Raw genomic sequence first — 27,553 nt, 5'->3', positions numbered from 1 at the left:
AAATAAATGATTGGATTCCGAGAAATACAGATGCAAATGCGATACAACAATAAGGGAGAGTGAGGGTGATGCTAAAACTTGCCTCAGGCAAAGACAGCGGCGAACACAGGCACGGCTACAGCTGCCGCCAGGGCAGACAAGCTCCAGCTTGCTGCTGTCCTGGGTGCAGGGCTGGTGCTGGTGCTGCTGGTAGTGGAAGAACCGACGCTCTTCGAGTTGGTGCCCGAGTTGAGACCAGAAGCCAAGCTTGCAAAGCCTACAGCAGCGTTCCCACCGTTGCCATTGGTCGTAAAAATCGAGTAGACGTTCTTGAGGAATGCGTCACCCACGATCCATTGCAGGTCGGTCTGACTCGACGAGCCCAGCCCGAAAAAGGCGCCGAGGCATTGGCTGCCCGAGCGGTCAAGCGTGCCTGCGATGAAGTCTGAGTCCGGAATGGTGTACTGAATGCCGTTAAACGTGAGCGTGGCGTCGACAGACGAGCTGCAGGGGAAGGAGTAGTATCCGTTGCCCTGCGATCGCGCGTTAGGGATCTGTTGGTACAGCGCTTGGACAACCGAGTCAGGTCCGCCGATGAGCGTGGTACCCGTGTCGATGGCTGCACGGGTCAGGCCGTTGAGGTTGACATTGGATCCCTTGGTCCCCGCGGCCCCGAGGCGCACCATCCAGTAGAGCTCTTCAGTTAGCGAGTTGTAGCTAATGTCGCCTTGGTACAGGCTCGAGTTGGTTCCGCCCAACGTAAAGATGCCGCCTGCCTGGGTCGAATCGGGCGAGGTCAAGCTTGCTCGCTCGAGGTAGAACGAGAAAGTGTTGACGCCGGCCGCCACCCAGAGGGGAGGCTGGCTCGAAGAGGCAAGTCGCTGGAAGCCCATACCCATGATGCCCTCCATGGCAGCACTCGTCAAGCCAGACGAGACGGACTGCGCGACAGCAAAGTGCAGATTGTTGACCGTGGTACCGGCAAGCGTAAAGGTATCGGTGGCGTCGTAGCCCGCCACCTCGCCCGAACCGTACTGGATGTCGAATGGCGTGGTGTAGTTCTGGAAGGTGCTGCTGGAAGAGGGAGAGTAGTACTGCGAAGAGATCCACAGATCGGCGGAACCTGTGTCGAGCACCACCTCGTACTGCTTGGACGGGGTGCCGCCGTAGAGCGGGGCTACCCAGGACGAATCGTACTGAACGTTGGTGAGCGGGGTACTGCCTGCACGACGCTGGTGTTGCGTGGAAGCGAGCTTGTACTTGGATTGCAGGATGGCCTTTTGGTCGTAGGCCCAGTTGAGCAAGTCGTTGCCTGAACGCTTGACTGCTGGGGATCGCTTCTGGATGGGGATGTGAACCGGAGAGCTGGACGAGGACATTGGTGGAGCAGGAGCTGCCATGGCAGTGGAAGCGGCCGAAGCGGCGAGCAGGCCTGAAGAGACCAAGGTGGCGCCGGTGAGCTTCATCTTTTTGGAAAGAAGCGGCGGCAATGGAGGAGAGGTCTAGCGGCTTGAAGTTGGAGTTCAAGTCTATGTGCGACTACAGAGGTGATGTTGCTCGCTGCGTTGCGGTTTGGTGTCGAGAACGGGACGGGCGGTTGCGAGCGGATGGTGGTAAGTGGACTACTTATGGGAAGACAGGACCCCATCGGCCATACGTGAACCAAACGGAAGGCTCGAGCCGTACTGGACGGGCGATATTGGATGATTCTGATGTCAGCGCCTTACGCCGATGTGCTGTGCTGATGCTGTGCTGAGCCGCTGCTCTTTTCTGGAGCGAGGTCATAGCTCCCGCTTACCGAAACGAGGCGAGAGAGAGACCCTGAACGCACGCATGCATGGGCGAAACGGCACATCCGCAAGATTCAGCGAGGGCAGGCCTGCAGCACAGCTTCTGCACCTGTCACAAGATGCAACAAGAAAGTGCGTTCTTCTTGCCTTTCCTGTTGTGAGTGTGACAAGGCTGTGTGCCGTTCCTGCGAAATTTCCGCTTTGAGACTATTTAAAAATGACGTACGCCGAAAAGAGGAGAAATCGAACCAAACGCGGCAGCCGGCAGACGGTAGACGGCAGCAGAACACAAAATGGCCGATCTCTCTCTTGTCGCTGCTGCGTCACTGTGACGGAGTAAGGACATCAATGTTCTCTCTCAGGCACAGCAACGAGAGACGGCATTGCCGGTCAAACGATCCCCGCGGCTTGCCAAGGGCCTCTCTACCCATCGCCATGCTGCCGTCAGTCAGCAGCACGGTCATTCCGACTTGCGGTCAGCAAGCATTAGCAAGCACCCTTTGCTTGCGCTCACCGTCAGACTCGTCATCGCAACAGCAGCTGCCCCTGCGTGTCCGGTTGTCGAGCTGGGCGTCGTCATCGAATCTGTGGTGGGCATTAGTGCATTTCGCCTTACAGATCTGCTTGTGGCTTCTCTCTCCACAATGATAATCACACAATGAAGATCTTCACACCTATCTGACGCTCACAGCTTCCATCGGCAATTCCGTTGAGTCTCCGCCAAATGAGGCTGTGGGTCTTTTTATTTTATTTTTCATTTTGCTCTGCAACAAAGGACCATGTGGCGACGTGTAGCTCTCGGCAGCAACCTTTTTTTGCTGCACCGCCTTCTGCTTTCCAAAAAGTGACAGTCAAGATCGCGCGACTCAGCGTTGTGCAACTGCCTCGCCGTCCACTTTCTGATGTTTGTTTGCACATGGTCCGACTGTGCGAGTTGGCAGGTAGGCTGCATCTGCAACCATGCACACCAGACAGACTCCGCTCGACCACGCGGGTTGTGGCTTCGCGACAAGGCCAGCAGCAGCACTCAGTCCTGAGGGGCGGCTGCCTACTCTGCCTTCATACCGAGATGGTGAACAGCACTCACAGACATCCTTGCCGATCATACTTCTAATGGCATTGCTCCCCGGCCTCAGATGGCCACCTTACGGATGAGGAAAGCATACACATGATATCCAATCTCGATCTTCCTCATTTGTCCGTTCCGTTTTGCCTCGAGCACACCCTGTGCTTTTACTTTATCGTCTTCAAATTTTGTCATGTCGCCAACACCCTCCTGTCCCCCTTCAAGCATCCCGACATCTTCCATCTTGAGACACGCGCCCATCCTCTTTTTCCTGCACGTCGTTTCGAACACTGCCAGGGCCCTCGACAGCGTTCGATGTTCCGCGGTCACTGTCAAAATGAATCCTCCTGTGCGCAGGATGGGGAACCACGATTCGAGGAAAAAGTGGTAGAGCTTCGAGAGCGACTGTGACGCTTTCTCGCGCTTACCCCAGGGAAGGTCCGTGATGATGGCGTCGATGCTGCCGCGCCCGCCGACAAAAGATTCGAGCGCGCCGCCGTCGGTTCCGTCGAGCCCTCGGAGGTGCACTTGAACTGCACCCGCGTCAGGTGAGAATCCGGCGAGCGTCGAGATCTGACGTGCGCGCTCCACCGTCTCGTCGTCGACATCGCATCCGAACACTTGGCCTTGCAACCCACGCGCTTCCATCATCGCCGCTGTCTCGAACACGAGCGAGCCATGACCACAGCACGGCTCCAGTACACGCAGCGGTCCAAGCTTGTGCCCCGCCTCAACCCCGTTCGGGCTCTTCCGCTCCGTGGGTAACGGCAGAGCAAGCGCAAGAGACGCAGCGCGGTACTCGGCCATAGTCGTGCCTCCGACCAAAAGTGCGTTACGTCCGGCTGGTCGTCGAGCGTTCGGCGTTACTGGCATAGGCAGCTTGAGCATGAACGCGATCTGCCCTTCCGATTTGAGAGCGGGGTCATCGTCCTCGCTGAGCTCCTTCTCGAACTCGTCCCCGATGCCAAAGCCGGGGAAAAACTTGAGCGTGATGTCGAGCAGCGGTTTCTCCAGATCGACTCTCCAGTTCGTGGGTACACACGTGTTCGGTTTGGCGGACCCATTGAGCCAGTCCCAGGCCAGTTCGCCGACGTACCGCTCCATGGTCTGCGAGTTGAGGCTCGGAAGGTTGTACGTCGCTCGATCGACGCTCGCTCTGTATGTGCGCTGTTCGGCAGCAACAGGCTGGCCGGATATAGCTTCGACAAGGGTCTTCCAGCTTTTCAGTGCGTGATCCAGCTGCGGACGCGACGATTCCCACGCATCGTCGAGCAGCTGAAGCAACTTCGCCTCAGAAGGAAAAGGCGCACCCTCGTCCGTCTCGGCTTCGCTGGTAGCTGAGCTCGTCGCGTCTTCTTGAGCGGGTGCATCGAACCCTCTTGCTTGCACTTCTGTCGCGACAGGAGCGGCGGGCGGTGCAGATGCTACACTGCTGTGGTTGTTGTCATCGGCGTGCAGTATAGATGGCTTTGCGATCATTCCAGGTGTCGTCGGTTGCGTTCCGAGCTTCTTGCCTTCCTTCTTGGCCAACGCCTTGCGCAGCTCCTTGGCCTTCCACTTGGCCCTCTTGCTGGCACCGCCAATGTGCTTTTCGTGCTTGAGTTCCTGGGCCAGTTCACGTGGGAACTCGTGCACCGCCGTCAACAAATATGCCGTCTTGGAGATACCCAGCTTACCATCCAAGTACGCTTGCAGAGCGTACCTGGCCAGCTGGTGGTCGTGCACTCGGACATGCCCCGAGTGGATGCTCGACGAAGTGGCACAGCACGGTGCCAGCGCATCGTTGCCTTTGGAAGCGCGTGCAAGCGTCTGTCGAAGGATCTCGCGTTGTGCAAAGTCTTCGAATCCGCCAAACACTTGAAAGACGATGGGAACGTTGATGCTTTCTGTCGCAGTGATGATCGAGTCATGGAGTGAAAGGGAAGCAGTGTCGATAGGAGCGAAATCCACCAGCTGCTTGACTTGCGTGAGCTCCACGCCCTGATCCATTTTGGCGTACTTTTGCGGCTCGGCCAGCCGGGACGCCTTCTCCTCGATCTCGCTTGTGATCAGGGTCGAGATGGCAGCACTCGAAAGCTGTGCTTCAGTCTTGTGTGCGACCGCTAGACCTGGTGGCAGTGTTGCTTCTGGTGCTCCTGCAGCCGTGCCCGATCCGTGCGGTGTGGTCGACTTCCAGTCTTCTCGCGCCCACCAGGGCAGGGCGTCCTCAAAGGACCATTCGTCTGTCCAGTACTTGATCGCATGTAGGTAAATGTAGAGCTCTTCCGGTTTGGGGTCTGGCAAGAGCGGGATCTTGCATTCGGCGCAAAAGTCGGACGACTGCTCGCGTACGCGCTTCTGCCACGCTGTCTCAATGTCGAGCGGACGATTGAGACCTTTCGAGGGTAAGTCGCCCTTCTCTTGCTCCAACTTCTGCAGTGCACGTTTGAGCAGCTCGTCCGAGGGGCGACTGGACCGACCATTAGGACCGGGGACATTGACGTTCTCCAACCCCTCCTTCGCAATCATGTCCTTGAACAGCACCTCGTCTTTCCAGCGCGCCCAGTCCTCCTGCCCGTCCTGGTCGCCCTTGATCGCATCCACGATCATCTCGACCTCCTTCTGACCGATCTCGCCCCCCACCTTCTTCCACTGGTCGGGAACCACTTCGGCAAACGCGGACGGGTCCACTTTGCTCCACACGTCGTGGCCGTAGATGGGGTCATTGCAGATGGGATGGCCCAAGTACTGCACATGCACGCGAATCTGGTGTGTACGACCGGTAATGGGGCGGCAGAAGACCACAGATGAGTCGGTCTCGGCGTCGTACGAGAGCCGCACAAAGATGGTCTCGCAGTGTTTGCCTTTGGGATGAACAATGTTGACACCGCTCTGACGGTCGATGGTGAGGATGGGTTCTTTGCAGGCGATCTCGCCCTTGGGGAATTGGCCTCGAACGCGGCAAACGTAGGCCTTGCTGACTTGGCCGGCGGCGAACTGGGCTCCGAGCCGGGAAGCGGTCTCCTTCTTGGTCGAGCAGACCATGATGCCGCTTGTGAGCCTGTCGAGGCGGTTGGTGGTGTACACCATTTCGACCCCATGCTCTGTTCGAAGCAAATCTGTGAGCGTGTGTCGCAAGTACCTGCCAGCAGCATGAACAGGTATCGAGCCAGGCTTGACAATGACGAGGATCCCCTCGTCGTCGTCTCTGTGGATGATCTTGATCGGCTCGTCCGTGACGGGCGGCTCGTGACGGTGGACGCTGTTGCAGATCTTATCGCCATCGCCAATGACTTGGTGAATGCCAGCTTTTTGGCCATTGACCGTGCAGATACCCTTGTGAATCGCCCAGACGTAGTACTCTTTGGTTCGATCACGAAACTCGGTCGTCATGATCTCGATGAGCTCGCGCCCAAACCAGCGCTGCTTGGAGTACGTCTGGAACTCGTACCAGTATGGCTGAGTCTTGCGGAGACCATCTTTGGTTGTGGTGACACAGGTCGAAGGGCTTCCCTCTGCGCCCCTGTGATGGCCCATCTTGCTCAGATGCGTGCGATGGCAGTTGAGGTGGTAGGGAGCAAGCCGGACAAGGGTCCCAACCACGGCACACGACTTTCTTCCTGAAATTTTCTGGCCTCGAGCTCAAAATTGGACCCGAGTTCCGGTCTTTCTCACGACATCTGAGCGACTTCGTCGATGGCTCATTGCAGCAAAAGAACGAGGTTGGTTGGAGCACACCGAGTGAGAGCAACGATGCGATGATGGAATTACAAATACAGCAAGTTGACAGACGAAAAGATGCAATGCGAAGAGAGTGACGAGAACAAGTGAGGAGGAATGAGAGGTATAGAGGCACCGACGTGCCTGCGAGTGATGAGAGGTATAGATTGTGGCAAGGCGAGTGAGAGAGTGACTTTACTCGTCCTTCTTGACCGACATGCCAGCCTCCGCCGCCGCCTTTTCAGCCATCTCGCGCTGCTGAGTTGGCGGATGAGCCCGTGCTTGGTCCGAGTATGCCTCCTGAGTAGCTGTCATGAGCTCATGAATCTGATAGATCTGCTCGTCTGACATCTTTTCGAGCAGCTGTGCATCCAGTCGCTGACCGCGGAAGCCACCCGGTTGACCCTGATGCACCTCCAGCTGATCGAGGTACATCTTCCAGGAGCTGAGAAAGCCAATGATCTGCAGCGGGTTGTCGATGTCCTTGTGCCTTCGGAACTCGTCCTTGACGTAGTTGTCGCCGACGGCACGCATATCTGCGTCGAGCTTTCGGTGGGCACGCATGATTCGCCGGTAGAGCTTGATGGGCGGGAGGATGGTGGCGGCGGTGCGCTTCACTGCGTTGAGCTCGGATCCGGGCGGGATTGGCTGGTTGGACGCCGACGCTAGAGAACGAAGCGTCGAGCGGAACAAGGTGATTTGTGATGCTCGAAACATTGTGTACAATACTGCAAGCAGCGCAAAGTAGAGAGATGCAAAGGCGAAAATCAGCTTGCAAGCCCGAAGACGGTGTTTTTTTCCTTAGTGCTACTACTGCTGCTACCACTTTGGGTATGGAAAGTTGCTCCAAAGGGAACAGACGGCTCAGAATACAAGAGTTGCGGCATCGACCAAAGCAGATGACAAGCCCGAGAGCATTGCCATCAGAGCTAAGGGCTCGGCGAAGAGGTGCCAGATAAATTGAGCGCTTTTAATAACCTAGCGCGATCGCTCATTGCCGGATGGAAGCACCAAGAAGGGCAAACAGCAGCAGTAGCCTTCGAAAAGGACTCGGGATCGGATACGTACAGTTTTGTTGCGGAAAGGATGCCAAACTATGTCATGATGGTGTTGGTGTGAGGGAAGGAAGGAGACTGAAAGAGGGAAGGGCAATGTTTGCGACCAGCTTACGAGAGCTCTTTCCTTGCCGCAGACGACCTTTTTTTCCGCTTTTTGATTTTCTTCGTCCGCTTTCTTCCTTGGGTTAATCGGGTCAAAACGCGGTCCTTGGCCCGATCGGCCTATATCCACCAGAAGAAGCTCAAAGATCAAGGTCAGACTTGTTCACGCTATGCACTGGAGCTCGCAACGATCTTCTGCTCAGCAATTGTATGATGGCAAAGCGGACTCTAACTCGACTGTGACTCGCTCTCCTGCCTCTTTTTGTCCTTCTTCGAGTAGCACTTTTCCCACTCGCTAGGCTGGTCAACCCACTGTAAAGGCTCAGCAAAGACCGAGAGCGGGCAAAGTTGATCGCTGTGAGATAAAGCCGAGTCGGGACACCAGCTGCCTTTTGAAACACTAGCAGGCTGATCGTTCACCAAAATGCGAATGAAGTCGTCCTGCCCGCACTCAAGCCTCTCCACCGTCAACCTTCCAGAGAACGGCGTGGTCAGCGACGTCACCCATTCGTGCTCCTCGTCCCACAGTCCCAGAGCAGCGATCACGGGCGCAAGCTGATTGTCGTGGGTGAAGTCGACAAAAGCTCTTGGGCCCTGCGCAGATGGGATGGGAAATGTGTCCCGATCCTTGTCGAGGGTGGTGTTGATCGAAGTGGGCGGAGTCATAACCGGAGCACGATCCTCGAGCCTTGCCAGGAGTTCCCGCAACCATGGCGTGGCGAGAGCTCTATGCAGAGGGTTGTGCGCCGCAAAGCCGTAGTCTTTCTCCATGTTGGTGGCCACCTCGTAGATGCTTTCAAACTCTTGCGGTTCAAAGAGATCACAGAAGGGGCTCATGGCACCCTCGTTGCGCTCTGGCTGGCTATAGAGCAAGCCATACGGATCGAGCCTCGTCACCGTGTCAAAGGCGCACAGGCTGAACAGCTGCTGCACCTGACTCGGCTTCAGATGAAGCCGCTCGCCGCGTCGATCTTTGCTTCCGCCCTGTCGGACACCGAGCTGACTCGCCAGTCTGGCACGGATCGGTGCCGTAGCATTGCTCGCAAATGCAGCCGTCTTGATGGAGGCGGGACTCTGCGCATTGTCGCGATAGTCGCGTTCGAAGGCGGAACAGGTGTAGACGTCGAGCGTGTTGTTGCTAAACACCTGGCCGAGCTTGTCTGCTTTGCGTGCTTCGGGGATGATGACGTTGGGCTGGGGCAGATCGCGGATGCGACGATGGGGCTTGCCGCTCTTGAGGCCATCGAGCACCGCCGGTCTTCCTTTCTGAGGCCATGGTGCCGACTCGGGCGGAGCGTGGCGGAAGTGTTTGTGTGCAAAGCCTTGCAGCCAGAAACGCGAGGTGGTGACGACGCGGTCTGCGCCAGAGGCACGAACGAAGGGTCTTTGCGTGTGGTGGCGACCTTGCTTCGCGGAAGAGGAGCTCATACCTGAGCCCAGGACGCGGCACACGCCTTGCCGGACGTGCGAGAACAGAGGTAGGACAGACCAAGCGGTGGCAGGTGCGGATGTTTCGGGCGTAGAACAGACCAGGTCGAGCAGCGACTTTGCTTTGACGTCCTTGCGGTCCATCTCGAGATCAAAGTCAGTGTTGACTTCGATTCGCGTGTCGTCAAAAAGATGAGCATACTGTTCGTAGAAGCGCCATCCGGAGGAGTAGGCTTCAAACTGGCCATAGGGCGTTAGCTCCGAGTTGCCGAGACGGTTGCGCAGGCCTCCATCCTCGGACTTTTTGGCCTCAACCCAATGCCGCAGCCACTCGAGGTGTGGATCAAGCCCTTCCGTCGGGTTGCCATGTGCTCCTGCTTCGGGCACTCGCTCGAGGTGCTTGGCGATCTGACGAAGCGTTTTGCGGAGCTGTTTGTACGCGCCTCCGGTAGGATAGCGGGAGCCGTGTCGTTCGAGTTGACTGACAAAGGTCACCGTGCATTGAATCGAGGTGTCTTCATGGGCCGACAAAGGACTCGCAGGAAACCAAGGCGAGTATTGGCCGAGATTGTGGAAGATGTCTGGTGGCAAGAGGTGAGGACCGGGAAGATACGGTGTTGGCGCTCCCGTGGCGCTGGAGGCCCCGAGGCTTTGAGTGATGGCTGGCATGCTGCTTCAGATGGGCTCACTCGACGAGTCGACTGCCGGACGGAGTGAGGATGGCAAGAGGTGACCTAACCAAGTGAGGTCGAAGGAGTCGAGTCGAATTACACCGTCGCTCGACACAGAGGTTATATACAGAACGACAACGCGCCAACAGCTGAATGCAGAGTCTCAAGGGGCTGGAACGTCATTCGGAAGACAGGCTCGGGTGCGAACCAGCACTGCAGAGCATGCTGCCGAGACCACAGTGTACTGCCTCGAGGAGAGAGTGAGGTGATCCAACGAGAAGGAGACTTGGGCAGGAACGTGTTCGAATCGAAAGCAACGTGATCAAATAAGACTGGCTTCAACAGCGACATCAAGAGGACCCTGTCGGTTCTCGTTGCATCGGCCATCCTGCCGACCAAGCTCGCCCGATTCCTATGACATCGGGGGAGTCAATGAATTTGCGGTCATGCCACGAGGCAAGTGGCTGCATGAGAGTTGATGTGATTGTGCCTTTTTTTAACTTCCTCCATGACCGGGGATTCGCACCTCGGACAGTGCTGGGCCAAGCACAGGAAGGCCAACAGCAGCAGGAATTGGATTGCATGGGAACAGCCAGCGAGTCAAAATTGAATTGCAAATCGCAGCACCTTGACGTATCTCGTGCTTGTCAGGGAAAATGTGTCGCTCGATGGACAGAGCAGGGAAAAGAACGAGTTCCACCGAAGATCGGTCAGTGACTGCCGCTGCTGCTACTGCAGCCAAAATCTTTGAAACAATTTCGCTCGGCCCGCCCGCCTTCGACTGGTCGCTTTTTGCCAAGCTTACTTTGCTTTCTTGTTGCCAAAATAATAATTAATTAAAACCCAAGTCCCGCTCCTTGTCTTCCGTGGGTGCTTGATTGGTTAGCGAGGCAGCTGTGCGTGACCCTGACGCTCGCTCGCACTTGTGAACAGAAATCTCTCCGGCGCATCGCATCGATCTTGCAAAAGAGCGGGCGCATCAGCCATTCATTGATCAAAGCATCACTTCACATCTTCCAAAGTGTCGTTCGCTTCCCCCACCTTTCGTCCTTTGCTGCCCCGCCCTTCTCTCCCTCGACGTCGTCTTTCGGAATCACCCGTGTTGGCGCATTTGGATTCCTTCTTTCCTCCTCCAAACCACGCATCCAGAGATCTACGACGATGCCGGCTGTTCCGTCTGTATCGAGGCAGCAAGCCGTCGAGGCGATCGAGCAGCAGTTTACGCTCGACAAGCCGTTGCTCGAATCGCTTATCGCCCGCTTCCAGGAGCTCTACGACTACGGCCTCGCTAACCACGGTGCCGAAATGCAGATGCTCCCCTCGTTCGTCACCGGTGTGCCCACTGGCTCGGAAAAGGGCACCTATCTCGCACTCGACTTGGGAGGAACCAACCTGCGAGTCTGCGAGGTGGCTCTCGACGGAAAGGGCACTTTCGCCATCAAGCAGGAGAAGTACAAGGTGTCCGACGAGCTCAAGCAGGGTCCCGTTCGCGATCTCTTCGACTACATGGCTACCAGCGTGGACACCTTCCTCACCGACTTTGGCACTACCTCGGTCGAAGATGTGCTTCATCTCGGCTTTACATTCAGCTTCCCCGTCGAGCAGTCGGCGATCGACCGCGGCCACCTCATCCACTGGACCAAAGGCTTCAACTGCCCCGACGCTCCCGGCAAGGATGTCGTCCGACTACTGCAGGACGCGCTCGACCGCAAGCACATCAAGGTCAAGTGCAGCGCTCTCGTCAACGACACCGTCGGTGCCCTGCTTGCGCACGCCTATGCTTCCAACGGTGCGCTCATGGGTTGCATCTTCGGAACGGGCACCAACGGAGCTTATCTCGAAGACATCTCGAAAATCAAAAAGCTCAAGATCGCAGAAGGCTCCATCACCCACATGGTCATCAACACCGAATGGGGTGGATTCGACGACGAGCGCAAAGCGCTGCCCGTCACCATCTTTGACAACCAGGTCGACAGGGAATCCATCCGTCCAAGGAACCACATCTTTGAGAAAATGATCAGCGGCATGTACCTCGGCGAGGTGGCGCGCTGTATTTTGCTGCATCTCATCGACCAGCTCGTGCTCTTCCAGGGCTTCTCGTCCAAGCTGCTCAATACGCAATACGCTTTCGATACCGCATACATGTCGGCCATCGAGGCAGACGAGGAGGACGCTGCGTCGCCATCAAGCCCTACGCGCAAGGTGCTCGTGCAGACGCTCAAGATCAAGGACGAGCACGTTTCCACCGAGGACATCGAAACGGTGCGCACCGTTTGCAAGGTCGTCGGCACACGCGCAGCAAGGTTGAGCGCTGTTGCCATCGCTGCTACCATGGTGCAGACCGATAATGTCAAGAGTGCTGGGCCCAACGACGCCGGCGTCAAGGTCGGCATGGACGGAAGCGTCATCGAATACTATCCATGTGAGTACTCCGCCACAACCGTGTCGAGTTCCCCCCTCCAAATGGTGTATACTGACACGCGACTTTTTGCACTTGCTTTGGCATATCAGACTTTGAGGAACGCATGCGAGGAGCTCTACGCGATTTGATCGGTGAAGAGGGAGAGAAGCGCGTCAAGATCGGGCTCGCCAAGGACGGAAGTGGTGTAGGAGGTATGTGCTTTGAGCTCGGATGTGGCTCTACAGTTGCAGCCAAGGCTGATTCGTCGTTCCTCTTTCATTTGCAACAGCTGCATTGGGCGCGCTTCAAGCCGCCAAACAGGCCGCGAGCGGTCACCGTGTCGAGTAAGTACGAGTGTGCAAGCGTCTCGACGTTCCTTTCATTGTTGCTGACTTAAATTCCTCTCTTCTTCGCAGGACCTGACCGGGATGTTACAGCTACAACTATTCTCAGCAATTAAACCCGTCATCAGTCGATTTCAGCTCGCACAAAACACAGCATTTGGTATTTCCAGTGGTCCAACGAGAATCAAGCTTCCAGACAGAACGAGAGGCTCGAGATCGAGCAGAGAGGGTATCCGAGGGGCAGAGAAGAATTAGGTAGGGAGATTCGAGGCGCTACTGCTGGGACCAAGTCTTTTCGATCTCGACAAAGCTATAGAGCGAGCCCTTGATGACGGACTCCTTCCAGTCGAGGAACCGGATGCCCAGGTCCTTCTCGGCTCTGCTGGTGTCGAGCTTGGCCAGCGGGTTTGGACGGGTTTTCTGGCCGTGGTTGCCCTTGGGGATGTGGTCGCGCAGCTCCTGTGGGTATTCCGGGTTGTCGTGGATCTCGTCGGCCACCTCTTGCCACGAGATGCTTCCGCCGTAAGCAAGGTAGCGCGTGTTGTGCGCGTTGGGGTTGTCGAGAGCGGCAACATGGATACGGGCGACATCCCGCACGTCGCAGAATGACCAAAGGCTCTCCTTGGGCACCTTGCCGTCTCCCTTGGGTCCACCGGCTTTGTACAGCTTCCACGGTTCGGCCGAAGACGTGTTGATGGCGTCTTCGGACTTGACCTCGTGAATGATCGGGCCATAGATCTGCGGCGGGTTGACGGTCGCCGCGTCGAATGACGGTTTGTGCTGCTCGAGGAACGTCCACACGGACTTTTCGGCGAGGGTCTTGGAAATGAGGTAGGCCAGGGGAGAGTAGAATATGCCCATGAACGCGAACTGGATGGGCTGCCAGTCCTTGTCGGTGTAGGTATAGTTGCGCTTCTCGATGCCCTTGAGCGGGTTGAGGATGGCAGCAAACGACGAGGTGACGACGATGCGTTTGAGTTGAGGTGTGACGCCAGCTGCTTTGGCCCTGTTCTCGGCTTTGAGAGCGGCTTCGAGCACGTTGCGCGTCATGTGGACGGCCGGGTCGATGATGTCCTTCTTGTTGTTCTTGGCCGTGAGGACGTAAGGCGAGGCGACGTGGACGATGTAGTCCTTGCCCTCGACGGCTTGGTCGAGACAGCCAGAGGCGAGCAGATCAGACACCTCGACGACATCGATGCGGCTGCCGAAGGCATCGGCGAACTGCCTCGACAGCCAAGGCTCAGTCTTGGCCTTGGACCGGATCACGCAGGTGACGTGATAGTTGCGGTCCGACTTGAGCAGCTGGTCGAGGACGTGCGAGCCTACAAAGCCCGACACGCCGGTGAGGAGCACCTTGGGACCTTGCTGTGCGGGAGCTGACATTGCGGATCGTTTGTCGGTGTCGGATGGAAAGGCGTGATGGTGGTGGTCGTCAGGACGATGATGGCGATACCTGTTCTGAGTAGCAATGCCGATGGCAAGCAAGTGGAAATGGACCCAAGATGGGGCCAGACCCAAGCAACCGGCACGTCATCTGCCTCCACCATTCCTGTTCTTCAACGCGAGTGTGAAATGTGAAATAGTGCATGATCAGCACAGAAGCCCTGGCTGGTCCGGCACGAATTGTGTCGCTTTCTCTTGACCGCTGTAGAAAGAAAGGACCAAAAAAAGAGCCCCGCGTAGATCCTCATCTGTCGAAAGCTCCGTCGCGCGGGTTTTGCTTTGTGCATCCGCATCGAGTGTTCTAGTAAGACGATGCATGTGCATGGACGAATTTTGGCTTGATTTCGAGCAGCCGAGCTCGGCTGTCACGTTAGCTCAGGCTGCCACCATCGCACCAACTCCTTGTCAGTCATGTCGCCGTCCACAAACCAGTTCCGATAGGTCGGCTAGAGAAGGCAGGCGACGGGAAAAGATGCGCACGGGCAAGGGTGCAGCTGTTCCGGTTTCAATGCAAAGCAGGGTTGCCAAGATCCGGTCGTGTCGAGTACGGAGTTTGCTGGTGGTTGCAGGCAGAGCCCAATCGAGCAAGCTTGTGTTCGCGTTCACCTTTAAGGATTCGGGGCTTTTCCCAGACAGTCACTTGGGAGGTGAAGAAAGCAGCGCGAAGTTCAGACGATTGTGATTTGTGTAGAGCAGCGGGACGAGTTCGGAGAGATCGCCACCGTTCATGCACGAGCACCCTGCGGAGTCCCCACGGAGGGTCTTGAAAGGCTGGGTCAAAGCGTGAGAAAACGCCTCTTGGTCTTGTCACAGGATTCATTATCAAGCTCGAGCTCGGTATTTCGGTACAAACTATCACTGAAAAATAGCTTCCGACCGATACGCTCCGACTCGGACCTTCCCGAACGTGTTCATTGCTTGAGCGCAAGGCTGTGTATGCTGATGCTTGGCTGCGAGAGCATTTCATTTCCGCACCTCTGCACACCCATGCGCAGCCTCGAAAGTGGGAATCCCCTTGAATCCTCCCGCAACACCTACTGGCGACTGTTTGTGGATCAACGTCGGGCGTGGAGCGTTTCGAATAACCTCATGGCGGGCTGCAGACAAGCGTATCGCAATCGCCGGTCACTTGAATCTGCACGCTGCCCAAGCTCCATTCCCGGAGTCGATCACAAACGGTCGACGGCGCGGCATTCTCAGATGGTGGTGTCGAAGCCAGTTCACAGCCACCAAGCAGTTCTTGGTCATGGCAACATCTGATGCATTCTGTTCCGACAGTGCCGCGCGCGGTCAGAGCCACGTGGTTTTCGTCGCGGTGACTCTTTGTGACCTGGCCGCCATCTCACTACCTCGTCTGAACTTGTATGTTAACCTATACTCGGGCACTCGCGGCCACCACTTGCCGCCCACACGATAAAGGCTCACCATGCGATTTTGCTTGCGGTGGCGGGTCGACTGCCGTCACGGTCAACAAGCTTGTCGACTGTCGACTCCTCGCAAAAAAGCTCAAGTTGAAATAGGGCTCTCGCTGCCTCGCATCTGTGGTACTGCAGCTCCTCGATCTGAAGCAAAATCCGCGGACGACCTCGTGATTGATTTGTTTGCGCGTGGGCAGGTGATGTCGGTCACAGGAACGGAGAGTCGTCCTTGTAAAAAAACAAAAGTTTCAAAGTCCGAAAGCTTGCTTTGGTAGCGAAACGCGAGCGGATGTCCGCTTCCGAAACCCAGGCGAGGCACACTAAACCGAATGACGTTTGGAGATTCAACTGCAGCTCCTTGCAACTTGCGCTGGCGCTCTCGGTTCCGTGCGTGCAAAAGCGATCGCAAGGTCTCGTTCAGACCGATTGTCCTCATTTGGCTCTATCGTTGTCACCGCGATGATGGTCGAAGTGTGGAAGGGGGCAAAGACGACATTTGAGAAGAAAGTGTGCATGAACGGTCACTGTAAACCCTTTCGTCAAGGAAAAGGGCGTCATTTTGCAGTTGAGCGGTGGAAAATCCTCTCGGTCAGCATCGCGTGCTGCGCCAAGCCTCGGTGAAATAAAGAATAATTCTCCGCGCCGCGCTCATAGACAGGCGGCATCTTGACGAGCGAGCGCTGATGAGAAACACAGAGTGGTACCAGATATTGACCGAGTTGTATGTACGAATCCCTCATAGGCCGGTCATGATTATGGTCGCTACTTATGCTAAGCATGAAGGAGCCCCAGGGCAGTGCAGGCAGACGAAGTGTTGCAACTCTCAAGAAGATTCGATGAACGTCCCCCCGAGCAAGGTTGATATGCGAAGCAGCAAGGGTTGTCGTACTCTCGTGAATCCTGATTTAGAGTTGCGGCGATTCGCTCGGAGCTTAATGGCCCCACACAACCTCTGACAAAACCTTCTCTTAATCCCGTGGAGATGGCCTGCGAAGTTTCTCGTTACACGTTACGCTTCGAGGCCTGAGCCAAATCTTGAGACCTGCTGCACATGCATCGAGAATGAGCGTTGTGTCTGACACCCGTGCCCACCACGTTGTGACTCGGAGCCTCGTGGATCAAGGTCATCCCAGGTATAAAGACTTGACGATCCTGAGGCCATTTCCCACGCTTTACTTTCTACATACGTACATCCATCTCCTTAGTAGCGTCCCCTTACCTGCTGCACAGTCTTCACTTGCCTGCATCTCTAGCTACTGAAACGTGTCCACGACCACCAGAGTCAGGTCTCCTCAGCCGCCACCATGGTCTCGCAAATGCATTGCCATTCAGTCAGTTCGGACCCAAATTCGGTCTGCAACGCCGCCAATTCTAGCTACGGCTTTCGGCCAGGTAAGTCGACGACGAGACTCGCACTCGCCCTCCATCGCATTTTGAAGCTGACGACCACCGTTTCCCGCCGTCTGTCTCGCTCGCTACGTGCTCTGCTTTCCTACAGAACTCTGGGTGGGCATCGTTTTTTCGTCACTTTTCGGCCTCGTGATGTTCATTCTCCTCGGCCTGCTTGCATTCCACCGCGGCTTCCCCAAGTTTATGGTCGTGGCCATCGTCGCAGCAGCTGGTGAGACTGCGGGGTGGATCGCAAGAACGTACGGCCACGTTGACCCGTTTGACAGGAACGGATATATCGCGCAGACCATCTGCCTCATCCTCAGTCCCGCTTTCATCAGCGCCGCCAACTACATGGCGTTCCAGAATGTTATGGACGTCTTTGGCAACAAGTGGTCGCGCATCCCGCGCAAGTACTACGTGATCGGCTTCTGTATTGGCGACCTGTTCTCGCTCATCGTTCAAGCGGTCGGTGGCGCGCTCTCTGCCGAGGCCGAGACGCCGAGCGAGGTCGATACGGGAAGTAACGTGATGATCACCGGTGTGAGCGTGCAAGTGGTGGTGACAGCGCCGTTCATGCTACTCTACCTCGACTACAACTTGCGACGTCTTCGAGAGTGGGCCAAGCTGCCCAGGCACGAGCGACCCGACCGCAAGGTCGAGATCCTCAACGCTGTCATTGGCGTCAGTACACTATTCATCCTCGTTCGATGCATCTACCGTATCGTCGAAATGGCCGAAGGTTGGCTCGGCCACCTTGCGACGACGCCCGTCTACTTTGACGTTCTCGATGGTCTCATGATCCTCTTCGCTATTGGCATCTTCATCCCCTTCTATCCCGGTCAACTTCTGCCCAAAGACATGACACAGGGAACCATCTACGATGCGGCCGAGTCGGACGGGATCGAAAAGCCGCAAAGTACCGACTCCGAGGCTTCTCAGGCCACTACAGAATCGGCGACACCTCTCGATCACAGCTCTCTCAGCGTTCACGGCCGCATGTCTTGAGGAACCAGTACTCCTCAGCGTGCGAACCAGGACCCATTTTGGGTTTTGTGAACCGGTCCCGGTCTGCACGAATTCCCTTTATCGTCTCTTGTTACTGTCTCGACCCTGCTCCCTTTGCATTGCATTTCACGCTGTAGCATCGACTCCCATATACCCACACTCTCCCAAATCAGTGTGCCTGAAAAGACTGAAGTGTGACTGAGTGGTTGCGTCGCAGCAGCGGCAGTCACTGTACGGTACCGCAGACTCGTGCCCGGTCTAGCTCGTCGGTTGCTTTGCGAGAGTACGGCTAATGGCTGTCCCACGGACCAGCAAACGCTTCCCTTCGGCACTTTTTTCTTCTCCGGGCTGCTGCTGGAAGGACCCTGAATTTTATAAATATCAATCGTGCCCTTCGTCGGAGATTCTTCCGAATCGCTTTCTTCTCACGCTCTCCACTTCTGTCTCTCGCAGGAGCTTCGACACTCACCACCGCTTGAACGCCTTCTAAGGGATCACGACATTCATCGGTCGTCACGGGACCTTTGGAGATCAGACAGTCGAGATGCGGCTGGCGTGACGCAGACAACAAGCGGAAAAAAACGAAAGAAACCGGTCTTGGGCCCGACCCGGCTTCGACTCGGATATGGCGAGGGACAGCAGCTCGGTAGTAGAGCAAAACAGGCTGCTCACGCAACTGCTCTCGCTCAGCCTGGCCAACTCCAAACTATCGAAAGAGGATCTTCTAGTTCAGGTCTCGGACCAAGTGCCTGCAGGCCGCGGACTGGTTTTCACCCGTCGCATCGAATCAGAGCAAGCAGTGCTGACATTGCCGTTCGACACGCTGATTAACATCAAGAGCTACAAGTCGTTCTTGCATCCAGACACGCTTCCAAGTGCTGTCGATATCGCAGGGAGTGATCACAAGAGCAAAAGCAAACGGAGGCTATCGTCTGCACAGTTGCTGTCGTTGCTTCTTGCCCGAGCTCAGCTCGAGCTCGCGTTGGGACGAACGAGAACGAGCGCAGAGACAACAAGCAAGCACGAAGCTCTGCAGCTGTTCATCCGTACCTTACCGGAAAGGTTCGACACGGTGCCATTGACGTGGTTCTTGCTAGCCCGTCGACTTGCGCACGACGAAGAGCTTGAGGCGGCAGCGACGTGGAAACAGCGCTTCTTCCAATCTTTGCTCCAAGCACTACCGCCTCACAGCCAGCACCTAGAACGCAAAGTGCGCCAACGTTTCGAACGAGACTGGCTTTGCTTGTGCACCCTCCGAGACTCGAACTGCGACCTGCTCGCCGAACCAGTCTTGCTCGCCTCAAATCCGGACCTAGCTCGCGCCCTCGTCCGCGCCATCGATGTCGACACCTTCCTCTGGGCGTGGCTGTGCGTCAACACGCGCTGCGTATTCCTCCCACTCTGTCTCGCAGACCATGCGGACAACTTCACCCTCGCACCCATGCTCGACATGGCCAACCACACCTCGGATCCGTCGTTCGAGTGCAAAGTGCGCTATGCTGCCGACGGCGGGCTTGAAATGTACGCTCCCAGCGGCTCTGACGCTGAAACGTGCGTAGCTGTGCCTGGCGACGAATGTTTCATCACCTACGGTCCGCACTCAAACGAGAATCTGCTTTCCGAGTACGGGTTTGTGCTTCCGGCTCAATTGGAGTTTGGGCGCGATCAGGCAGCGGATGACGAGCTGACGTGGCGTGGGAGCAGATACGTCGATGTGCTGATGGACGAGCAAGTGGAAAGCTTGTTCAAGGCGCAAGGTGCGGATGGCGAAGCAAAGATTGAGTTACTACAGAACAGAGGCTACTGGGGCGAGTTCACCGCACATCCTTACCCTGAGCCTGCGCACCCATCCCATCGACTCATCCCGGCACTGCGACTCGCCGCGCTCGACCTAGGCTCCTCTTCACCGTCCAAGACTGCTAGCAAAATCGCCAAAGTCAAAGCTCAGCCCGGAGTGAAAGCGGGAAAGAAGGTGCCGTTTCGTGCTCAGGATGGAATATCCGACCTGGAAAAGTGGGAGGAGACGCTCGCGGGATATCGCGATACAGTGTCGCCGGAGAACGAACAGCAAGCTCGAGACATCTTGATTGATCTGTGCACTGCGCGTCGGAAAGAAACCGACACGGCTCGTAGACACCTCGCTGCGGCACAGGGCATCCTCGAATCGCATCGTAGCGATGCGCAGACAAGCAATGGTATTCGATCTGAGCCGGATTACGACGGATGCAAGCTCAGCTTGGCCTTCGTGCAGCAGCTGATTGAGGAGGAGGAGGCGGTGCTCCGGCTGGTCAGTCAAGCTGCGCGCGATCAAGCCGAGTGGTGATGCTCGACAGCTTCAAAGGCATGCAGCATTCAGTATGCAGCATTCAGTATACAACATTCAGCACTCAGCAAACGAACAGGAAAACATCACACAGTATCTTTGTCAATCAGGAAGAAACGATAACCTCATTTACTAGCGGTGACATTCTACACGGAAAACACAGCAACCGATTCTTGGGCGAAATAGCCGCTCAGCTTAGAAGTTCTTGACGCTGAGGTTGGTGCGCTTCTTCTGAAGAGCCGAAGCGTCGCCGCCGCGGCTGATGGTTTGGGCGATCTTTTGATCAAGCATCTCTGCATGCAGCGTCTCGGCTCGCTCGATGGATCGTACGTGGTCCTCGTGCAAGTGGTTGAGCGCCACCGTGGCTGGGGGGCGACGCGTGTCCGAGAGGAAGAACGTGTAGATGCCGACGCCGATCAAGGTGGCGGGGATGTTAGTCAAGGCAGACAGGGCCGAGTACTTGGCAGGGAAGCATTCGGAGCCCCAGAACATGCCGCAGGCGAAGCGGGCGCCGAGGTCACGCGCCGTATTGGCAGCGATGTTGGACGAAGAGAAGCACCACACCACCATGGCGAAGCCGAGGCCGATGGTGTAAGGCGCCACCTGCGGACCGGTGAACGGGTTGGCGGCGTCCAGGTTGGCCCAGATGATCATGCCGACCAGCACATCCGCGAAAAACTCGTTGATAAAGATCGATCCCATCGAACGTCCCGGTGTGGGGAATAGCGCAATCGCACCAGCAGGGCCCTCTGCAGTGAAGATCACAGCCGTCTTTCCCGTCGCCTTGAGCAAGTGCGTAATCTTCATCAGCTCGTCGTGCCACGAACCAATGACGATGAGCGAGGCCACCGTGGAACCAACGAGCTGCGCCATGATGTACAGCGGAGCCAGCTTGACGGGGAAACCTTTGAACACGACCTGGGCGATGGTGACACCGGGGTGGAACTGTCCACCGGACGTGGTAGCGCAAACGACGATCGCAAACATGATACCAAAGGCATAAGCAAAACCGATCATGGTCAAATTGCCCTGCGGCGCACCACCGTAGGTCGTCACAAGGTAGCCGGCAGTGGCCATCTCTCCGGCCAAGCAATAGAACATGGTTCCAAAGAACTCGGCAACCAGCGCAGGGATGAGTCGGGGCACGGCCTGCTCCCATCGCACACGACCGGACCAGTTGGACAGGCCGGCGGACTGGGCTACCTGGGCGCTGGGTACATCGCTACGGCCTTGAAGGATCTCGGTGACACCGAGCTCGAGTTCACCATTCTTGCGGTGCGCGCGTTGGAAGTGGTGCGACGAGTTGCTGTTGTGGTCCTTGTCGCTGACGTCTTGTTGCAGCTGTTCTGCGGGGATGTAGCTCGGGGTGGGAGCTGGTTGCGACATTGTCGATAGCGGAGAAGATGAGGTGCAAGATGGAAGGGGGTTATGGACGTCGTCGAAGCCCGCTGGGAGGAATCTCAGCAGGTCGAGCGTGGACGTGGAATAGGTGAAGAGGCAAAGGACGAGGAAGGAGGAGAGGGATGGGTCCAAGCTGAGCTAAAGGGGGACCGGTGCGGATGCTCAAAGCGACCCCCTCTTTATACACGAGACCTAGGGCAGGACGAAGCAAAGGCGCACACGCTCTCATCGAACAAACACGAGGGCAGATGGACGGTAATGGACGTAGCACAAAATGCACCTAGCGGATTAGAATTCACACTAGTCGTACCAAGCCCTCGACCGCACAGCGAGGGCGCACGCGTCTTGAGTCACGGGGTACTCTGCCTCTCATCTCGTGGAGACGCGGAAGTAGGCAGGGTGTTCGAGCGACTGCCCTTGCGCATAATGCGCAGAGGAAACAGAGTTGAGTGGCTTCACAGAGGTGCAGGTCTCATCTCGTGGGAAAAGTTTGCGTTAAGATGAGACGGATGCGAGCTCGGGGAGCAGCAACGTACACGTCGGGATGCACCATCGCCTGCCACGATACAGTGGCGAGGAGATTTGTGCGGGGGAGAGAGAACAGCACAGCAGCGCAAGCGCGACGTGGGGCCCCCATCTGATGGAAGTTGTTCGTTGCGGGGTAAGTTCGTGCAACTTTCCATTGCGACCTGCAGAGCGGGGTGCATGCACCCCGTAGTCGAGGAAGGGAGTGGAAGGCTGAAATCGTCTGATAAACTGACAAGCAGGATACGAGTAGGCTAGGTTATGATCAAGCCACAGACAGCTCATCGTACCTTGCAGAAGGAGCTAGACCTTGCTCACCAAGCTTCGTGCGCTTCGACTTCATTACACTCGCGATGCCTTCATGGAGCACAAGAGTGACCCACTGTCCATAGCCTATTTCGGTCTCAGAACATGGTTCGAGGAGTGGCTGCTGACCCAACGCCGAGGCCAGCGAACCCTAGCACTGCACGAGTGAGAGTTCCATTGACAAACCTTGCAGGGGACATGCAGGTGGCCATTGTCGTAGCAGGTCTCGCTGATGGCGAGTCGATTTTGGTTGCCGTTCCTGGCGTAGTAGCAGCTCGTGGCCTAAGCGAGGCAGAGAAGGACGAGACAGCCGAGGGGGACGGACGACCCTGGCGGAACGACGAGTCGGAGCTGTGCCAACCGTGGGGTCGGCCGGAAATGATGGCAAGTCATCGGAGTACGAAAGCGCTGCTCTTTCGCTTGAATTATCCTGCGGAAGCAAGCCTCCGGGTTAACCACATGGTCGGCCCGCCGCAACAAGAACAACAACAACCAGCGCAAACGCTCACAGATGCACCTATGCAGTAGTAGCCCTGAGATGACGACTAGCTACTCGCTGAGAGGGAATCTGAGGCGGATCTCATTTCGTCGCCTCTACTGCTTGTCACTCTACTTGACGAGCACGAATCCTCTGATGCCGGCTCGGCAGGCTCCTCGGTATCCATTCCGAGTCTGCAAAGGCCACAGAGCAGCGATGCGGACATCTCCAATTGCAGCTCGAATCACTTGACCACAGCTCCTCTGTTATGGGGACGCGGGAACTCGCCAAAGGCGGTGTTAAGTGGATGACAATGCCCAACGCTCGTCCCTCGGCATGATCCAGCCGATGCGCCAAGAGGTGCAAGCCTCTCTCTCTTCCCCGCAGGCGAGTGACGGCTTTTCGTTACGCATGCGCTCGACTGCGGGCTTGACGGGGGGTGTGTGTGTCACGCCTACGGTGTCTCGTTGGTCATCGCCATGTGGTTCTACCTTCCAGCCCCATTTCCGGATGCTCGCTAAACAAGCGCTAGTCATCACAGGGTGAGAAGCTGTGAAGACGCTGACAACCCCCTCTCCCTGGTGCTATACTGGCGTAGTACATTGCCGCAAGAAGCGTGGGGCAGATAGGATTGTGTGCGGAGATAGCGTTTCCGACGGAGCCAGAAGAGCATGACAGATCTGACGAGCGTTCGCAACGAAAGGCAGGCGAAAGAAAAAGTGCGGGGTGCAACAGGAGAAAACTTTCCGGCAAGCAAAAGACCTCTAGACCGACCGGCTGTGACCTCCTTTGAGCCGGTGGTGCTGCAAGATCAAACCCCGGTAGCGGCTGGCAGGAGTGCGGAGAACGGAGAAACGGATCTGCACGATTGAGAGGCATCAAACGAGAGAAGGCGAGATGGTGGATGAGGCAAAATCGTTCACGCGGGGCAGCAAGCGGTTAGGCGAGGGACGATGGACGTGGGGTAAACGAGTTGCAGCAGCAGCAGCTCGAAAACGGGCGCGCGCGTCCCCGTCCGTTTATTCGTCGGTCGCTGAGCTGAGATCCAGCAAGACAGAAAAATTGCCCGGCCGGCGGGCGACCTGAAGAGCTTCCTCCTCCTCCTCCTCCTCCTCCTCCTCCTCCTCCTCCTCCTCCTCCTCTCTCCCTCGAACCTCAGCTCAGCCTCCTGCGCCTGCCCCACAGAACCGCTCTCGTTTACAGGCGGTGGTGCTTCGACACTGCTGCTCACGTGCCGTACAGGGACCGAGTCAGGGGTTGTTTCGTTTCTTTTCGTTCCTGAACAAGATCCTGTGCTCTCTTGTCCGCGTTTCTGCGAGACGGTGCGACATCGCTGTGGCTCCCTAGTGCGGGGTACCAAAATAGGTCCATCGCAATGCGTAAGACATCAAGCAGCCGAATTACAAGTTCTTTGCTGTGCCCTAGTTGCAGTTCCAACAAGAATGGCTTCCACGGCAGCGCACTCGATGTTTATTTACATACACGCTCCCCTTTTCGGTGCCTCTTTCTTTCCGTTTCTTTTCAGAGGACCGCGCTCGTACGATCTGCTTTCTTTCCCCGGCGGTGGTTCACTTCCACCGTGATGTGTCCTTGCCAACCTTCATGCAAAAGCGAAAGCTGTGCACCTCTTAGTCCTCAAAAAAGAAGGCACATCTTCACTTGCAGCACTCAACACCTTCCTCCCAGTCTGGAGTAGTCGAAGTAGGAAAAAGAGCCAAAAAAGAAACCATATATTGTCGACACCCGTCGGATTTGAACCGGCGCAGGCAGAGCCTATAAGTTAACTCGTCACAGAGGACGATCGAACAATTCAATTCGAGACTTACCCCTTAACCACTCGGGCAGAGTGCCTTTAGATGAGTCACGGAAAGTATGTTGTATATATATAGCATTACAATTTGACCTATCAGTCGCCTGGTCTATGCTTCATAGGCAGCAGGAGATTTGCTTGGTGTCGAAAGGAGCTGTATTGCAAGTGCGAGACAAACGAGACGTACGACACATTCTCACACTGACCTACTCGAGCCCGCGCAGAGCAGCCTGGGTCAACTCAATCACCTGGTCGATATCCGGTCTTTCGTCCGGCTTGACCTGGATACATCGCTTGATCACCTCTCTTGTCTTCTCCGAATACGGATCCTCCGCCGGCGTCTTGTACGAGCCATTCAGCACGGCTAGTGCAATGGAACCACCTTGCTCAATAGTCTGCGTCGTCTCGAACGGCGAGTGCAAGTACGCCAGCGCATACAACAAACAGCCCAACGACCAGATGTCGACCGACTCGGTGAGCGTCGTATCCGTCGGCACGTCGAACAACTCCGGTGCGCGATAGGGCATGGACGAGCGTTCGGCGGCCATGTCCTGGTGCGCGACGGCGTCCTTGCGGGTCTTGATGTAGACACGTGCCTTGATCGTGCTGCCGAAATCCATGAGGATGGGCGTCTTGCCATCGTCGGCAACCATGACGTTGCCCGGCTTGATGTCACGGTGAGCATAGGGCAGCAGCTCGCCCGCACCACCGCCGCCATCTTTAGCGATGCCGCCAGCGCCCGCAGAGTCCAGGCCCATGTCGCGCGCCTTGCCCTTATTCGGCTTCGGAGGGTACGAGGCATTGTTGCCGTCATCCTCTTCGTTGTCGTCGTCGGCGAAAGGGCTGCCCGAGATGAGCGGCGCTTCGGCCTGCGAGTCTGCGAACGGGTCTTGCGGAGGCGTCACCTCCATGCGCGGTATCGACGACGCTTCTGCGCTGCGGCGTGTCGCGCCCACGTTGGGCAGCCGGTAGTGGTGCATCTCCCGTACCGCTTTACACGTGCCAAGGAACAGCTGCAGCATCTCGCGCTCACCAAATCGGGTCCCACGCACAACGTGTGCATTGATCGCGTCCTGCAAGTTACCCTTCTCGTAAAACGGCAAAAACAGGTAGATCACCTTGCCTCCATCGCCACCGCGACCTCCTCCGCCATCCGGATCGCTCGAAGGCAGGTTCCCAAACAGTGTGCCCGATCCCGCATCGTCTTGCACCACACAGCTGTCGTAGATGGGAATGATGTGCGGCGATCGAAACCGTTTGGTCGCTTCGATCTCCTTCATCGCCTCCTGGAACGAGTCGGCGCCGTACGATGAGCATCGAATCTTTTTGAGTGCGAAGAGTCGGCCCGAGTCTTGGTCCTTGACGAGGTAGACGAAGCTGAAGCCACCTTCGCCGAGCAGCTTGACGATCTGGAAGTTGCGCCCGTTGAGCTTCAGCACCGACGTCTCGGGCGTGCAGGGTAAACAGGATGAGAGCGCAAAGATGGCATCCTGCGCTCGCTCAAACAGGCTACCGAGTAGGCCGGCCGACCCCGACTGTATCGACGGCATGACGATTGACTTAGGAAGGGTTTGAGGAAGTAACCTATGTGGATGACCGGTCGATGTGTGTGGGTGTGTTGAGAAGAAAGAGAGCGAGAGAGTAGATCAACACCCGAGTGTTGGTGTCGGTCGCTGTTGAGCCACGTTGGCTGTGCCTATGAAATCGGCGCTCTGCAATCAGGGCGCGCGTGTCAAGCGTGGCTTTGGCCGCTCGCTCCGCCCGTATCTGCTCCTCGGGGTCTTGTCACTTTTGCCGATCAAATTCTCGCAGCAGCACGGACCAGCCGCGGAAGCATCCCGTGAGAGAAAAACCGAGGAGGATGCAGCTTGAGCTTCGCACTTTTTGGTATATAGCCGGGCCTAGCCTCGCATTGATCCTCCCCGCCCTCCTCCTCTCCCTTCTTTCTGTCTCTGCAAAGATGCGCACAATCACGTTCGAATTCGCCAAGCGCGAGGTACCCATCCTGCTCGACCTCTGCCTTCCCGATGCTACGTCTTCCGAGCCGCTGCCCATCTTTGTCTGGTGGCACGGCGGCGGGCTGATCCAAGGCGCACGACAGGCCATGGCTCCCCACCTCAAACGTGCCGTCGACAAGTACAACATCGCCGTGGTCTCGACCGACTACCGCTTGGCTCCGCAGGTTCGTGTGCCGGATATCCAGCACGATATGGAGGACTGCCTCGCGTTTGTGGTGGACAGGCTGCCCTCCGAGCTTGCTGCCAAGGGTGATGCTGCGAAGCTCGACACGGACAGGATTGTGTTAAGCGGATCGAGTGCTGGAGGTTGGCAGTGTCTGATGGTCGGGCTGGGCATGTGTCCTAATACCAAGCCGGAGCATTTGCAAAAGGTGAAGGGCATCGCTGCGGTTTATCCTATCACCACCATGGACCACCCATTCTTCCTCGAAAGGCAGATCCCTTTCGGCGGCTTGCTCAAGGACGACCCGGACTCGTTTGCTGAATTTCGTGACCCCGACGCACCGGTGACCGCCAACTCGGCGGCGGTGGAACATCGCAGGAAATTCTACATGCACGCACAGCAAGAGGCGCTCTTTCCTTCACTCCTCTTTTCACAGCAGCAGCGCGATCAAGGCTGGCTTCAGAAGACCGACGTCGTTACGTTCCTCAATGCGAGCTCGGGGGAGCAGAGGAGAGCTTTCCCGCCCATCTACATTGTGCACGGCGAAAAGGACTCGGCGGTGGATGTCGACCACGCACGTCGACTCGAAAAGGCGCTCAAAGCCGTCGGAACGCCAGTCATCTACGACGAAGTGCCCGGTAGAGACCACCTGTGGGATCAGCTCGAGCCACAAGAGAATCTCGAAGCGTTGTGGAACTTTTCGCTGGATAAGCTCCGCGCATAGTCGACGTGG

General features: G+C 56.7%; 11 protein-coding genes across 11 annotated transcripts; 4 read left to right on the top strand and 7 right to left on the bottom strand.

The window, feature by feature from the left end:
• Positions 1–83: 83 nt before the first annotated feature.
• On the bottom strand, positions 84–1,445 carry EX895_005030 (uncharacterized protein; the record flags this gene model as incomplete). Its single annotated transcript, XM_029885624.1, has 1 exon — positions 84–1,445. One exon carries the CDS (start codon positions 1,443–1,445, stop codon positions 84–86), a length of 1,362 nt encoding a protein of 453 aa, XP_029738190.1.
• A 1,456-nt stretch (positions 1,446–2,901) lies between these two features.
• On the bottom strand, positions 2,902–6,351 carry EX895_005029 (uncharacterized protein; the record flags this gene model as incomplete). The annotated part of the gene is made up of 1 exon (XM_029885623.1): positions 2,902–6,351. One exon carries the CDS (start codon positions 6,349–6,351, stop codon positions 2,902–2,904), a length of 3,450 nt encoding a protein of 1,149 aa, XP_029738189.1.
• A 378-nt stretch (positions 6,352–6,729) lies between these two features.
• EX895_005028 (uncharacterized protein) lies at positions 6,730–7,251 on the bottom strand (the record flags this gene model as incomplete). The annotated part of the gene is made up of 1 exon (XM_029885622.1): positions 6,730–7,251. The coding sequence occupies one exon, from the start codon at positions 7,249–7,251 to the stop codon at positions 6,730–6,732; it is 522 nt and encodes a 173-aa protein (XP_029738188.1).
• A 671-nt stretch (positions 7,252–7,922) lies between these two features.
• EX895_005027 (uncharacterized protein) lies at positions 7,923–9,791 on the bottom strand (the record flags this gene model as incomplete). Its single annotated transcript, XM_029885621.1, has 1 exon — positions 7,923–9,791. The coding sequence occupies one exon, from the start codon at positions 9,789–9,791 to the stop codon at positions 7,923–7,925; it is 1,869 nt and encodes a 622-aa protein (XP_029738187.1).
• A 1,163-nt stretch (positions 9,792–10,954) lies between these two features.
• On the top strand, positions 10,955–12,617 carry EX895_005026 (uncharacterized protein; the record flags this gene model as incomplete). Its single annotated transcript, XM_029885620.1, has 4 exons — positions 10,955–12,215; positions 12,305–12,406; positions 12,484–12,538; positions 12,611–12,617. 4 exons carry the CDS (start codon positions 10,955–10,957, stop codon positions 12,615–12,617), a joined length of 1,425 nt encoding a protein of 474 aa, XP_029738186.1.
• A 194-nt stretch (positions 12,618–12,811) lies between these two features.
• On the bottom strand, positions 12,812–13,921 carry EX895_005025 (uncharacterized protein; the record flags this gene model as incomplete). Its single annotated transcript, XM_029885619.1, has 1 exon — positions 12,812–13,921. One exon carries the CDS (start codon positions 13,919–13,921, stop codon positions 12,812–12,814), a length of 1,110 nt encoding a protein of 369 aa, XP_029738185.1.
• Positions 13,922–16,703: 2,782 nt separating this feature from the next.
• EX895_005024 (uncharacterized protein) lies at positions 16,704–17,796 on the top strand (the record flags this gene model as incomplete). The annotated part of the gene is made up of 2 exons (XM_029885618.1): positions 16,704–16,791; positions 16,898–17,796. 2 exons carry the CDS (start codon positions 16,704–16,706, stop codon positions 17,794–17,796), a joined length of 987 nt encoding a protein of 328 aa, XP_029738184.1.
• A 625-nt stretch (positions 17,797–18,421) lies between these two features.
• Positions 18,422–20,119, top strand: EX895_005023 (uncharacterized protein; the record flags this gene model as incomplete). The annotated part of the gene is made up of 1 exon (XM_029885617.1): positions 18,422–20,119. One exon carries the CDS (start codon positions 18,422–18,424, stop codon positions 20,117–20,119), a length of 1,698 nt encoding a protein of 565 aa, XP_029738183.1.
• Positions 20,120–20,314: 195 nt separating this feature from the next.
• Positions 20,315–21,505, bottom strand: EX895_005022 (uncharacterized protein; the record flags this gene model as incomplete). Its single annotated transcript, XM_029885616.1, has 1 exon — positions 20,315–21,505. The coding sequence occupies one exon, from the start codon at positions 21,503–21,505 to the stop codon at positions 20,315–20,317; it is 1,191 nt and encodes a 396-aa protein (XP_029738182.1).
• A 3,340-nt stretch (positions 21,506–24,845) lies between these two features.
• Positions 24,846–26,189, bottom strand: EX895_005021 (uncharacterized protein; the record flags this gene model as incomplete). The annotated part of the gene is made up of 1 exon (XM_029885615.1): positions 24,846–26,189. One exon carries the CDS (start codon positions 26,187–26,189, stop codon positions 24,846–24,848), a length of 1,344 nt encoding a protein of 447 aa, XP_029738181.1.
• A 410-nt stretch (positions 26,190–26,599) lies between these two features.
• EX895_005020 (uncharacterized protein) lies at positions 26,600–27,544 on the top strand (the record flags this gene model as incomplete). The annotated part of the gene is made up of 1 exon (XM_029885614.1): positions 26,600–27,544. The coding sequence occupies one exon, from the start codon at positions 26,600–26,602 to the stop codon at positions 27,542–27,544; it is 945 nt and encodes a 314-aa protein (XP_029738180.1).
• Between the last annotated feature and the right edge of the window lie 9 nt (positions 27,545–27,553).

Source organism: Sporisorium graminicola, chromosome SGRAM_5 (assembly GCF_005498985.1).
Source record: "Sporisorium graminicola strain CBS 10092 chromosome SGRAM_5, whole genome shotgun sequence".
Lineage (NCBI taxonomy): Eukaryota > Fungi > Basidiomycota > Ustilaginomycetes > Ustilaginales > Ustilaginaceae > Sporisorium > Sporisorium graminicola.
Note: the sequence above shows the minus strand (reverse complement) of the source record. Positions and strands in the feature narration are given on the sequence as shown.